The sequence below is a fragment of the Zingiber officinale genome, chromosome 3B (genome assembly GCF_018446385.1).
Source record: "Zingiber officinale cultivar Zhangliang chromosome 3B, Zo_v1.1, whole genome shotgun sequence".
NCBI classification, from domain to species: Eukaryota; Viridiplantae; Streptophyta; class Magnoliopsida; order Zingiberales; family Zingiberaceae; genus Zingiber; species Zingiber officinale.
The window spans coordinates 56,085,317-56,100,357 of NC_055991.1; the positions used below are offsets into that span (position 1 = coordinate 56,085,317).

The following is a 15,041-nucleotide window of genomic DNA, read 5'->3' on the forward strand; positions in this document are numbered from 1 at the left end:
TGAGCCATTTGATTTGATTTTAGCTTCCTATTTGAATTTCACAATCTGTATTATAATATTAGAATTTATTTTTGAAATGTTAATATATTGTAATGTAGGGAAAAACATATGTGGTTTTTGTTGGACGGAATCCCGGTGTTTATGATAGTTGGGAAGAAACTCATACTCAAGTTAACAAATATAGCGGTGCATTGCATAGATCATATCTCAGTAAAGAGGAAGCATTTAGAGTTTTTAATTCATACAAGGAGAAACAACATGGTTTCTTTGCCCCTACTGTCCAAAAATGTTCAAGCTCAACTTTGGGTTCAACTTCAACTGCATCCTCAAGTTCTGGTGAAAAAATGAAGCATACTGAAGAACTAGCAAAGTTGATAAAAAGTCAGATAGATTTAGCTGATGAATATCGTCGTAATGCAGCTAAGATCGCCGAAATGTGTGAAGAGATTAAAAAAAAAATGGATTCTGTTCATATTAGTGATTAATCGGTAGACTTCTTTATTTAGTTGGATGAATGTATTTTATGGTAGACTTTTTTTATTAAGTTGGATGAATGTATTTGACAGTAGACTTTTTAATTAAGTTGGATGAATGTATTTGACAGTAGACTTTTTTATTTAGTTGAATGAATGTATTTGACAGAGTTGAATGAATGTATGTATTTGGCCCTGAGATGTTCGTGAGCCTCAGGGTTTCGGTAATTTAGTTTTCAATTATGGGTTTATTTTTGATGTCTTCCATTTGCTATAAGTTGTGAGATCTCCTTACAAATTAAACTTGTTTTCTTCTTGTGAAAATCGGGACCTAAGATGGAATTGGCCAAGCGAGTCAGCACCAGGTTTCTCCTCACAAGCACCAAGGAAGTGATACACAGAAGAAAGTAAACTCTGTCTTATTCCTTTGATGAGGCTTAATTTGAAATTAAGTACTGGAATGGAACCTGCAACCTGCACCACATAAAGCTCACAGCAGAAGTTGATTAGTTCAAACGAATCAGAAATCAGCAGAACCTGACAGTGTGTGCAGACAATGTGGTGGATCGGTCAGCGGACCGATCCACACCTTTGAATTGATGTCTGATCGGTCGTGAAGACCGATCGGTCCCAAGACCGATCAGGATATGGCCTGATCGGTCCTACAGACCGATCAGAGTGCATATGGATCGGTCCACAGACCGATCCCCTGCCTTTTTCCTTCTCGCGACATCATCTCCTGATCGGTCTATAGACCGATCATCAGAGTGCATATGGATCGGTCCACAGACCGATCCCCTGCCTTTTTCCTTCTCGCGACATCATCTCCTGATCGGTCTACATACCGATCAGATTACACTCAGTAGGCTACTGAGTGTTTCCTGATCGGTCTACAGACCGATCAGATTACACTCAGTGTGCTACTGAGTGTTTCCTGATCGGTCACCAGACCGATCAGCAAACCTAGTTTCACCAGATCGATCTGTGCACCGATCAGGCAATCAAAATCACACTGGATCGGTCTGTTGACCGATCCAACGCCTATCTGTCAACAGCAAAACAACAGACTGTATCAACAACTAATAGAATGCAGAATTTACTCGTCCCTTTAAGAATTTGCACATATTGATACAAACAAATATTATGTATTTTAAGCTACCATGTTTGTGCCGTTACACAGATAAATAAATTATGTATCACCATCACATTTCCACCACAGCAGGATAGGTAAAAATATCTATCTTCCACCACAGTAGGATATAGGAAGTCAGCCTACAGGAAGTTAAATATGAAAAATAGGTACAATCAGACATTCCAACATTGTACATCTTTCTTACACGAAGTAAAATAGGTACAATCAGACATTTCAGCCTTAAATCTAAACAAAATCAGCATCCCATTACAGCACAGTTGAAAACGTCTCAATATTACATAATGACAAACGTCTCAGTTGAAATCAGCATCCCATGCCTGTAAAAATCGGACAAATAAAGGATAGAGTTAAGTATGAAAAAGATAAATAAACAGTATTATCATTTTAAGTGTCTGCAACATCACCAGAATAAACAAAAGTATCATCCAATAAACATAGGAAATGCACTAAACTAAATAATAAACACCACAAAAAACTAAAAAAGTGGAAATCTTTTTCAGCTAAAGATCTCATTTATTGGAAAGAAACAGAATATATGCTGTTGAAATAAACAAATATGGAGCTGATAATGAGTTAGGGAAGGTAACCTGAATAACCCAGACACTGAGCAGTGATTCAAGGCAGAACATACCAAATCCAATGAAATAAAAGATCTACAAGCAAAGAGTTAGAGATTCAGTTCAGACAAAGCTAGAAATAAAGAAAGAATTGGCTCTCAACATTAATGGAACAAGTTTTTCATTTTTCGCAGCCCATCATCTCTGTTTGGCATGACAAAACTGGCAGTAATAGCTCTGAGGGAGGGTTATTCCCATTTGTTTATCAATAGTTTGGCCTAACTTGTTACAGGGACAAAGAACCACTAGGTTTGAGGTGCTTCTTAGTTATATGATGATACTATGCCTTCTAGTAAATTTTTTTAGTGCATATAGTTATGTAATTACATTTTCCAAATGAGTCAGAACATACCCCAACTAGCGCATGTTATTAGAACCTGTAACAATAAAGATAATTTATTAATTTTATTCTCTCAATAAACAATAAACCACTATAATTTAAAAAATTAAAACTTTGATAGTACCGGCTATAGATCCCAAATCCGGTTCATATGTGTCGTCAAGACTGATATGATTATTATCTTCAATTGATCTGATAATTGACACATTGTCATATACAAAAGATAATAAAATAAATTTGTTTGCAAGAAAAATTGAATCGACACATACCCTTGTTGCAAATTGGGACAGTTACGCTTGTCATGTGACACTCCTCGAAGTCCGCATCCACGACAAAGCCTAGAATTTGATGTTGATTTCTCCTTTGATGATTTTAATCTCTTCCCACATCCCTTTGTTCTTACTACAGAAGGATCAATAATACTAAGAGTCTCATCCATTGATTTTTTTTCTTTGACTTCTATCACTGCATGCTGTATTAATGGACATATCTTGAATTTTGTTGTAGATACAATCAAATTGTTCTTCCAAGAAGGTTGTCCTCTCATTACTCAAAGATGCATCATCAACTAACACTGAAGCTTTATAGGATAACCTCGAGTGCCTCGACATCAAATATCTTTCTGAATCTGGATCATCAATGACATTTTGCTCTCCTAAAGTATATATTGCTCCAACTTTTGCATATCGCGTCCATCGTTTGAGTATATACATATCAGGCAAATGAAACACTTGGTTGATACGAAAAAAAGCTAACATATGTCTACATGGAATGCCCTCAAACTCAAATTTTCTACAGCTACACGATATGTAATCCCTTTGTTTGTCATGCATGAGCACTCTTGATTTTGAGGAAGCGGAACTTTGAAATTTCATCGTGGTAACGCTGAGGCAACTTCAGTAAATGTCTGTTGCACATAATAACTATGACTCTCAATCATTTCACTTTGAAACTCAAGCCATTTCTTTTTTGTGTACAGCTTAACCATTTGACTTTCCATTGGCCAGGTTGTATTAACTTTGGGATTCTCATTCATATCAATATGGTCTGCAACTAGCTCATTGTGTCTTTGGTGTCTCAGTGCTCTATTAAAACGTGTGATAAAATCCATTAATGAGTTCTTATTTGAGACATATTTCTTGAAAAATGCATGTGACCCTTCAGATCTTTGGCTACTTGACATTCCTGCAGAAAATACATGACTAAAATATCTTGGCACCCATCTGTGTCGTAATTCATACATCAAGGACAACCAATCATTCTTCTCTAAGTTAGCTTCCTTGATAGTCTCTTCCCATGACTTCTCAAAATCATCAGTTGTTGTAGAATTTGTAATGATGTTCTTTATGCTGTGATAATGGTTTCGAAAAGTCAAAGGGTCTAATTTTTCTGGGAATTTGTTCAATATGTGCCACAAACAATATCGATGCACTGTTTGAGGCAAAACCTGTGCAATAGCTTTTGTCATTGCAGGATCTTGATCAGTGATGATAATGTTTGGTGCACCTTTAGGCATGGCTTCTAAGAACTTTGTAAGCAACCAAACAAAAGATTCAGTTTTCTCATCACTAAGAAACCCACAACCAAAAAGAATTGTCTGATGATGGTGATTAACTCCTACAAATGGTGCCAAAATCAAACCATATTTGTTGGTGTTATAAGTTGTATCAAATACAATAGCATCACCAAATACACTATATGCCCTTCTTGATACATGATCAGCCCAAAAGCACCTACTAAATCTGTTATCTGAATCAGTCTCGTAGGCAAAGAAAAAAGCTGAATTCTTCTCCTGCTCAGATGTAAAAAACTCGATAAGTGTTTCAGCATCAATACCCTTTTGTTCATCCCTTAGATTTCTCTCAAAGTTTCTAATATCAGTTTCTGTACAACCTACCCGTTCAGGGCCTCCATACTCTATCTCCAATAAACGAATTTGTTGACAAGTTGGTACATTGGCCTCTGAAAACTGTTTTGTCAATGCTTTTTTGGCTGCAGAAACACTACGATGTGAGCGAAGCAAATGCACCTTTGATGGAGTTGAGAGCGGATGATTATGAGCTTCTATAAAGTTACAGATAACCCAATCCGGTCCCATCTGTTTCTTGACAAATACAATATTTGCCTTACAACCCGTTCTAACTGTGCCACGTGCTCTTTCCCTTATTTGTTGATCAGGGTTTGGATGTTTATTGTGTCGCATTAGATCTGTATGTCCTTCTTTAAAACATACAACTTGTTTCCATGTGACTTCATTTGTCATTTTGTTTTTCCTGCTCGTGCTATTCCTTGAACTAAATCCGGTTTCTCGTGCATATTGGTTATAGAACGAATATGCATCCTCTAAAGATGAGAATTCCATTCCAATTTTTGGCTTTCGATCATCTGCAACTTGGGGAATGAATTCCTGATCATCAACTCTATTTTCTTCCATTTCTGGGTGCCCTCGCATTATATTTGACAATAGATAAATAAATAAACACTGTTTCAATTAACAAAATAAAACAAAGGTATACAGATATAGAGATATACAGATGCAAAAATACAGATATACAGATATACTGTAGCACTCTTTCTCTTTTGTGTTTTATTTCTTATACAACCAAAAGAAATACAGATATACAGATGCAAAAAAGACTATTAGATTAAGAAATTAAAAAAAAGTAAACAGAAGTCCATCCTGTTTTTCTAGAAGTAAACAGAAATTTAAAAGAAGTAAACAACAAGTTATAGTTTGAGAATTTTGTCGGTCTTCTACATCCACCATTAGTCTATAAATGGAAGTATTCACAACAGTTTCACATTGGATATAATTGGGGGAAAAAAAAGTGGAATTACAAAGTTTCTAGTGACTGAAATAACGCTCATATGAATTCTTGATAACATCACTTATTTTTACAGCACACTGGCAACAGAGAGGAATGAGAAGGATTTACCGGAGACCAAGATAAAGGAATATATGAAATGCAAACTAAATTGAGTATACAAAAATATAGCAAGAATTTACCGGAGAAGGATTTTCCTCGCGAAGAGAGGAAGGAGAGGACGCGGCAGGAGAGGGGAGAGCTCGGCGTTTATTTGCTGCGGCGTTTTTTTGCTGCGGCGTCGTGCGGCGCTTCTGCTAGGGCTTCGAGGAGATGACCTGTCGCCGGAGTGGGAGAGCTCGACGCTTCTGTCGTGGCTCACGGCCGGAGAGGAGAAGGAGGGGGGAGAGAAAGGAGAGGACGGCGGCTGGAGAGCTCGGCGCAAAATCTAGGGCTCGCGACAGGAGATGAGGAGGGGGGAGAGGTCGGGGGTTCTCTTCCCGCGGCAGAAGGGGACTCGCGAAGGAGGCGGCAGAAAGGGACTCGCGGAGAAGGAGGCGGCAGAAGGGTACGCGGCGGCTAGGGCTTTGTTTCCTCTCTTTACGCAGAAATTGTAAATTCTTTGTTGACGTGGCAGCGCCACGTTTGCTTCGCCGCACCGCGCCGCAGCAAAAATGCCGCAGGCTACAAGTTCTGTATATATATATATATATATATATATATATATATATATATATAAAATTAAATTTGATTAAAATTGTAATATAAAACTACCAATTCACACACCGCAACTCATCGACTCTCTCAATCTGCCTTCATCATGAATGTTTGACATTGTCAATCGTTTTCGGCAGTCAAAGTCCAGCATCGCTCCTTCCTTACAAGCCACAATTTAGCTACTAAGAGGAACGTAATTAAGGAGGCCGGAAACTGTAACCGGGGCACAAGATATTTTCTTTGATGAATTCCTTCAAAGAAATAGGAAGGAAGACACTAAATTGTTTTTTTAAATAATTCAAGTATCTTGCTAGACTGCCTGCCTTTTTTTTCTTTCTTTTTTTTTTTTGATAAAAAAACTGCCTGCCTGTTGTACCATGGCTTGGGAAATTATGTATGTCTTTCTATTAAAAATATTCAGAATTGAAGTAAAAACCTTGTACATGCTTATCATCTCGAGTAATATCAATCACAAGTATAATACAAATCAACAATATTGGAAATTAAATACAAAATACTTTATAACAAATTCAATCTTTATATTGATCAACTCTTTTAATCCCATGCATCTTTCTATCGACATTAATCGATCCAAAGCTAACTGCAATGCCCTTCCTCAAGCCGCAAAGCAGGCAAAGAGATGAAGGCGGTGGCGGTGGTGGTGGCGGTAGCCATCTTCGATGACGTCATGGACAACGTGGCGGAAGTGGCCGACGGCGCAGGGGATGACGATAGGCCCCGTTTGTTCATACCCGTACTCGGCGGCAGCCTCATCCAGAAGCTCCGCGAAGAGCGGATGGGAGAGGCAAGCCACCGGCACCACGAACCGTCGTTGTTCCTCCCCTTCGGGTCCCACTCTCAACGCCATCCACCCCTTTCTGGGTGGCTTTCCCTCCTCCACCTCCTTCTCGTGGTGGCCGCCGCCCAGGTGCGGCATGTGAAATCGGTATAATTTCCAGACGACCTTGATTTCTCCAGCCGCTGCCTCTTTTTCTTGATGATTCCCAGCCGCTCTCATGCAGCCAAGCGAACCAGAAACAGAGCAGGAGAAGACAACGGGGGAGATAGATAGAGAGAGAAAAAGAGAATTATCAGGAGCTAGAGAGAGAAAGGCCAGGGATCGGAGCTGGAGATGGCGAGGCGGAAGAGGGCGAGGGAGGAGTCACGGAGAGGTGTGGGGACGTTGGACATGGTTTACGACGTGACTCGTTTTTCTTTTCCGGCGCGAACCAAAATGGGATTCCACTTTCCAGTAGGGCTACGGGAGATGAGATCATGCGGAGCTAGGGATTTTTATAGATCGGAAAGGAAGAGAATTGAAGGTAGGTCGATTTGTTTCGGTGCTAAGCGAGGAAGGTGGGAATTACCGAATTAGGATAGAAATGTTTTCGCAGTCCGACCCGCGGCCGTTGACTGTTTCTTTTCTTCCGCGGCTCGACTTCGTCATCGCTGTATGCGTCGACGTTGAGGCGGCAAATGGATTCATATTACGAAAGTTTCATTCTACTTTCCCCCTTTATTTTTATTTTTTAAAATATTTTTCTCAAATCATTTTAAATAAATATTTATTGACTAAAACATTGACCGATAATAATTTTTAGTGGAGAGAAATTTCGTGGGTCGGTAAGCTAATAAATTAATTCCGAATTGGGCGTCGAAAATTCTATGAAGCCTTTTTCTCATAAAATTTCTTTTGGGAGAGTTTATAGAGATCCGAATCAATATTAAATGAGAGATAAAAATAAATATTCTAAAAATACGGTGACTCTGGAACCCCCTCAATGGTTTTAGAAAGTCAACCATGTGTATCCAATTATGATTCTGGATTTTTTTAGAAAAAAAATACAAAGTCTACTATCTTGACCTTTTCCGTTTTTTCTTTTATTTATTTATTTATTTATTAATTCTTTTCTAGCTAAGAAGTCAAAAACGCAACTCTTGAGAAACTTGTTTGTGTAAGAATCCAAAATGATTTTCATTGCAAATTGCCAAAATTTATATCCAACCAATTCATTTTTGTTACAAAATTTATCACAAATATCACAAATACCAACAAAAAATTTTGTCACAAAATTGATTGCAAACTTGTAATCTGTTCACACAAAAATTCTCTAAATATGATATACAATATTTAAATATGATGATATATCCATCATACGTCTATCATGTATGTATCTATATTTACCTCTTTTCATATCTATGGAGTCGACATTAGAGGATGCTAAGGTAGTGAATCTATTTTTTTATAAATTCCTCCATATCCTAAGGCCGATATTAGGGGACCGTTAAAATAACAAATCTATTATTTAACAAAAAATATGTTGATACTTTCATACACAATAAATCCCATAACCAAATCAAAGATGCCAAACAAAATGACAAATTAAATTAAGGTCCAATAATAAAATCTAATACATCGTGACAAACCAAAGAATGAATAAAAGGCCTCTCATTGATCCTTTCTTCTCCTCTCCTTTATTTTGGAAAATAAAAATTAAAGAATGAACACAAGGCAAAGATCAGTCTATAATCTTTTAAATTACCCTTGCGTACAGCCTTTGGGGATCAGTTGCTGCTCCTCTACAAGCTCTTTTCTTTCCATTCGTTGCTCCTTTCTGCTCGTTGGAGTCATCCTCCGAGCTACTAGCAACTGGAATTCTATGAATTTATGTCCTCATGCACCTTGCCGTCACTCTTGCAACATCAAATGAGCATGTTAGGATAGCTCCACCATTGCAACATCAACCGAAGTGCAACATTGCAGCATCAAATGAGCTCCACCTCATGCACATTGCTGTCACTCTGTGAATTTATATGCGCTTTATGGCCTCAGATTGATCCTTCGTCCCAAGGCATGTTAGGATGGCTCCACTCTATCCATGTCATTCTCTTTCCATTTGAATCTACTCGCAGAAAGGCATAGAAATCATTACCAACATGATTCAAAAAACAAGTGCTTGAATTTTTAACATTGTGAGCGAGTGCCTAGTGAAGCAAAATTAAAATGTCTTACCATTAATACTTATAGCATTCACATCTATAGAGACAATTATAATATTTGGGTTGTTTAAGCTACCTTTCCCGTGATATGTAAAGAAAACATGCATCAACGAAGATAAACAGTTGATATGTAAAATAAAATTTTGACTACCAAAATGTCCAACAAAAAAGATTTCTAAATCCCACAATGTCCAGCCAAAAAAGGTTATGAAGTGAGGATTATAACTACCATCAGCATAACAGACTAAAGGCCCACCATAGTCTGGAGTAATTGGTATTGGTGCAGAATTGGCTAGAAGTGAACAAATATATCTTGTATTTTTTTATCAAACTATTAAAATAAATAAGAAATATAGTAACATTAGTGCACCAGATAAGTAGGAAACTTTTTTCAGTTTGATGGATCATATATACAGAAAAAGGTAAAGATTTTACATAAATCATGATAGCTCTAACGACAATTGCCCTGTTTGTTCTATGTAGTGTTTTGTATTCAATTATGGAGCAAGTAAATCAAAATACTTTTAAGTTCATGTTCTTAGTTTTTCATCCATGAAAATGCCTCCTGTTAGTTAGAGCCCTAGAGTCAATCATTTGATGATTGTATTATGGACTTGTTGTATCATATTCTTATATAAATAAAGGCATTTATTTTTTTGGTTATTATACTTACTTGTATTGGTGCCAAATAAACTAAGTATAATAGCGTCCTTGAGTAGAAAGTTCTCACCTATATCAATCGGTTAGTTGAACCGATAGTGAGATGATATAGGGAACACTACTCTTAATCATTCCTAGTCGAGTATTAACATTCAGGGACAATGTTAATGCATTAAGACTAGCATGTAGGTCAACTCGATGACTTGATCTCACAAGTCATGGATATAGAGATATCAAGTTGACACATGGGTATGCATTGGAGAATGTATACTGAATGACCCACCATGAGAAAGTATCATGGATCGTTATATGAGTGTCATATACTTTCTCATATGGCTATTAGTATGACTACTAGTCATTGGACCTGAAGTCACCATGGATCCCTACATAAGAAGTTATGTACTTTGGTTTCGTCAAACGTCACCCGTAACTGGATGGACTATAAAGGCGATTACTGGGTATGTAACGAATTATGCAGAGGGATGTGAGTGATGTATATGGGATGTATCCCTCCTATATGATTGGAGCGACATCGATATTCTTGATAGAGTGAGACCACGAAGTGCATGACCATGCCCAAATGAGTCAATATGAGATATTGAGCTCATTTGATTTAGTGAGCCTACTTGGAGTTCAAGATTTAGATTGATTAGAGGATGACACGGTCTATGCCTCACATTGATCAATCTAGATGTCTTGGATAGAAGGACACTTGTCATATATTGTGAGGAGTCACAATTAGTAGTCACACGGTGATGTTGGATCTCAACATTCTTGTAACTTGGGTAGTAATGATGTGTTGCTAGATACCGCTCATTACTTATGCTCCTAAATGGGTTTAGGGGCATTGCCAACGTTACAAGAACCTATAGGGTCACACACTAAGGACAATTAGATGGAGATTAGGTTCATATAATGAACCAAGAGGATTAGATTCATGTGATGAATCAAATTGGATTAAGAGTAATCCTAATTGGGCTAATTGAGTTGGACTCAAGTTGATTCATGTGTTCAATGAGTCTAATTTAGATTATGACTCATTGAATCAATTTAATTAAATGAATTATATTCATTATATTAAATTGGCTTGAATTAAATGGTTGGATTAGATCAACCATGAGAGAGATTAAGTCAAGTTTGACTTGACTTGAGAGGAAGAGGAAGAGTCAAGTTTGACTTAACTTTATGCCACATCATTTGTGAGTTGGCATTAAGTGGCCAATGATGATGTGCCACATCATCATGTTTAGCACATGTGTGTGCCACCTCATGGAGGTTACAAATCTCTTTAATGGCCACATTAAATGAGAATGGGGAGTTACAATCCCATTGTGGCCGGCCACTTTAGTGATTGAATGGGATTCATTTTCATTCAAGGCAATTTCATTCCTTCTTCTTCCTTGCTCCAATTCTTCTCTCCCTCTCCTCTCCATTGCCGAGACCTTCTTGGAGTGCTAGCACACTCTAAGGTTCTCCCTCCATCGATTTGTTCGTGTGGATACACATAGAGAAGTGTCTACTTTGACACTTTCGAGATCCGGCGAACCGAGGACAAGCGGGATTTGCGAAAGGCGCGCATCAAGGGTAAAACTCGTACTCTAATGTAGATCTAGAGTTTGTAAACTCGTACTCGTAGGTTTTTCGAAATTTTATTCTTTGCACGGATCCGGTGGCGGGGGTTTCGGGGTTTCCACGATGCGAAAAAGTGATTTTCGCGGCCCGAAAAACCCAACACCTCCCATCAAAAGTATTTAAACCAAAAGCACAGAAACATCTAAAAGAACCAATAAGACAAAAAAGAGGAGTAATAGTCATACTTCCAATAGTTAATTTGTATAATCGTTGATCCTTGTAGTTTGAGAAAATAATTGTATTGTCTAGTACAACAAAAGCACAGACTCTATACTCTGGGGCCAATCCCTGAAAATCCATGCTCACAATGAAGACTTTTTAGGTGGAGGAGAAGCCTGTTGGTGTTGCAACCTAATTCAGGGAGAAGTGCAAGGAGCGAGTTGGTGGTCGGGGTGAGGTCACGGCCAAGCTGAAGTGCAGGCGAACTAGCGGCCGGGCTGAGCTCACGGTCGACCCCAGTGGCTATGGCTGAGAAGGCGACCATCGGAGCTCGCCACACCCAAATCAGGGCGGAGAGGGGAGGGGAAAAGAGAGGGACGCATACGGAGAGGTGGCCTCAAGGTCGCGCTCGCCCGTTGCGTGCTGAAGAGAATCAATAGAGATCACCGACATTAGAGAACGATCGGGATCGGGATGGAGGAGAAGGAGAAAGATCGGAATGGGGAAATTCGGAATTCGTCCCTAACTTTAGTCATTGAAACTTGATAATAATTTTTATGATAAATTTAAATTCATCATAAATTTAGTGATGAACAATAAATAATTTGTTATTGCTAATTTTATGCTTAATTTTTTTTATTGTTAATTTTTTTACTAATTAGTGATGATTTTATTTTTAACACTAATTTTGTTATAGGTTTATGATGAATTTTGGTTGTTGCTAAAATTCTTTGCTAAATCTAGATTTTTATTTTTTTTAGTGGCTACAACCACATAAATATGTTACCAATCTTGAGTCGTGTATAGCTAACCCAAGCTCATTGAACCAGAACATTGTTATCCTTCCTCTACTCACTTATCGATTAGCAGCCAAATAGTCACTGTCAACATGAAGGGGCTGGCAAAAGGTGATTCATTTTTCTCAATATCTCTATCAGTTCATTCTTAGTCAATAGAAAAGAAATAAATCATGGATGATTATTAATTTTAGGTAGTTGAATAGCATATGGAAAAGGATAGGCATCTCGGCTAGATAACTACTAACTGAGATTTGATCCCAAATCTCATGATGACAACACCACTATACATTAGTCAACTATCCGTCCCGGGGGACAAAGAAGTTTTATCATTGAACCATGAGGCAAGAGCACTAGATAACGCTTGCAATATGCCAAATAATAACTCTCCGTGGTTGAAGTGCTCCTAGGTAGGAGCTTAAGGAGTGAAGTCCTCCAATTGACAAGGATAATATTGAATAATATTAATTGATAATCTTTGGAATTAGAAGAACATGGTCAAAATATGGGACAGAAGAACTGAAACTTATCGAGAGTTATCTATTCGGGAACTTACCAAGAGTTAATAATGTATCATGTTCCATTTTGCATTATAAATCTGAACATGCCAAGCACTTGAGAGGGAACTGAGCAAGTAAAAGAAATATTAAGAGAGATTATAAAAGAGTGTGTTATAGCAACTCCCATTTCAATCAAAAAGCTTTTTTCCTCATATTTCTATGCTTCCGCAACCACAAATTTGATATCAGAGTCATCATCCTCCAAAGTTTGGTTTCTTTGAAAATAGAGTAGAATTTTCAAAATTCAAAAGTTGGAATCATTAGAAAAAATTTCTAGCAGAATTCGTGGAGAAGATTTCTCTTTCCCTTGATTAAATGGCGTCTACTTTATTGGCATATTCTCTTAGCCAAGTATCAATCTTTGAAGGTAAATATTATGAGTTTTGGAACAGTCAAGTAAAGACATTCTTCATCTCTTTGGACCTTTGAGATATTATTGACTACGATGAATACAATGCTCCAGCCAGCGATGATAAATATTATGAAAAGTTGTTAGAAGATTACAAAAACCAAGACGCGATGGCATTGTGTTACATTCAACAAGGAATTGGCAAAATTACTTTTCCTAGTATTTTTGGTGTAATGACGGCTAAAGAGGCTTGACAAATATTAAAGTACGAATTTCAAAGAATAAGAAGACAATTTCATTAAAACTTCTACCTTTATGGAGAGGATTTGATAATTTAAGAGGTCATACAAGATTTTTTTTTTTTCACGGGTTTCAAGATAAAAGAATTGTTGAAAAAGTACTTCGATCTCTTCCTCCAAGTTTGATTATGAGTTGACGGATTCACTTCTCACACATGAGCAAAGAATCAATCAGTCAAATAGTCAATCAACCGAACAAGTTTTCAAATCAAAGCAATTTTCAAGAAATTATGGAAACTCTAATACCGAAGGCTCAAAATATAATAAGGCAAAATTTAGCAAATAGAGGAAGAATGAAAAGAAGACAAATTGAAAATAGTTCAGATCTCCTGTCCCAAAAACTCTCTGTCCCCTGTCCCATTAGCTAAATGACAAAAACTAAATAGTAACAAAAGCACGTGCAAAACCCGTGACTCTGTCAACTTTCCTCCCAAAACACAGACGAAGGTGGCCTAAATTTTCCCTCCCAAAATATTTTCGACTCCCTTCGTCGACTTCTCATCCCCTCCCTTCGTCAACTCTAGCAACTTCAACTCCGTCAACTCCCATCGTCGACTCCACCATCTCTAGAATCTCCATTAGGTGCTAAAAAGTTTAGATTTCCACTCTGTCTCCACAGTCGTTTGGTCTTCAAGGTCCACCATTGTCCGCTTTACCTCAACAACCAGCAAGTATGAGATTGTTTTTGTAACGACCCGACCCCTTGGGCGGCCACAATGGCGACCCAACTGGCAACTCCTTATGTCGTCGACTAACGACCCTCGGTCGTGCCGTTACTCACTAGGTCTTCCCACCCCTGGCCAGTGGATTTTTGCCTTCCCCAGGATTCGAACTCTAAACCTCTAGGCTAAGTACTAGAGTTTATGAATCCTGGTAGTCAAGTGAGAGCCGCTCACTTGACTACCAGGATTCATAAACTCTAGTACTTAGCGTGGAGGTCTAGAGTTCGAATCCTGGGGAAGGCAAAAATCCACTGGCTAGGGGTGGGAAGACCTGGTAAGTAACGACACGGCCAAGGGTTGTCGGTCGACGACATAAGAGGTCTCCAAATGGGCCACCACTTGGGTCGCCCAAGGGACCACCAAGGGGCCGCCAAATGGGCCGCCCAAGGGGCTGCCCAAGGGGACCGAGGGGCCGGGTCGTTACAATACTGTAACGACCCGCCTTCTACTGACTAGGCTGTGAGGCCGATCGCTACATTATGCTGTGCTAAATTACTATTGCGGAAATCTGGATTGATTAAAATTTTACTAAACTGATTACTGTAAAATCTGAACTTAATATTCTAGGTGTACCTAGGAGTTGTACACATGATAGGGAAGATAATCTTTGCCTCTCGGATGTCCTGCTAGCTGTAATCAGGCATTTCAATCGATCCATGAATCGATTGGGCTGTCGGATCGATCCAGTGATCGATCCAGCTTGATACTGGCACGGAGAAAAACCCTGGATCGGTCGGCTGACTGATCCAGTGGCTATAT

The 15,041-nt window shown here is 38.4% G+C and overlaps 1 protein-coding gene across 1 annotated transcript; it reads right to left on the bottom strand.

Moving 5' to 3' along the window:
* Positions 1-6,516: 6,516 nt before the first annotated feature.
* On the bottom strand, positions 6,517-7,431 carry LOC121968308 (auxin-responsive protein SAUR32-like). Its single transcript, XM_042518741.1, has one exon. It carries the CDS (start codon positions 7,120-7,122, stop codon positions 6,721-6,723), a length of 402 nt encoding a protein of 133 aa, XP_042374675.1. The 5' UTR covers positions 7,123-7,431; the 3' UTR covers positions 6,517-6,720.
* Positions 7,432-15,041: the final 7,610 nt, after the last annotated feature.

Excerpts from the sequence above, each read along its gene's own strand:
- LOC121968308 (XM_042518741.1), bottom strand. The coding sequence starts at position 7,122 with ATGAGAGCGGCTGGGAATCATCAAGAAAAAGAGGCAGCGGCTGGAGAA.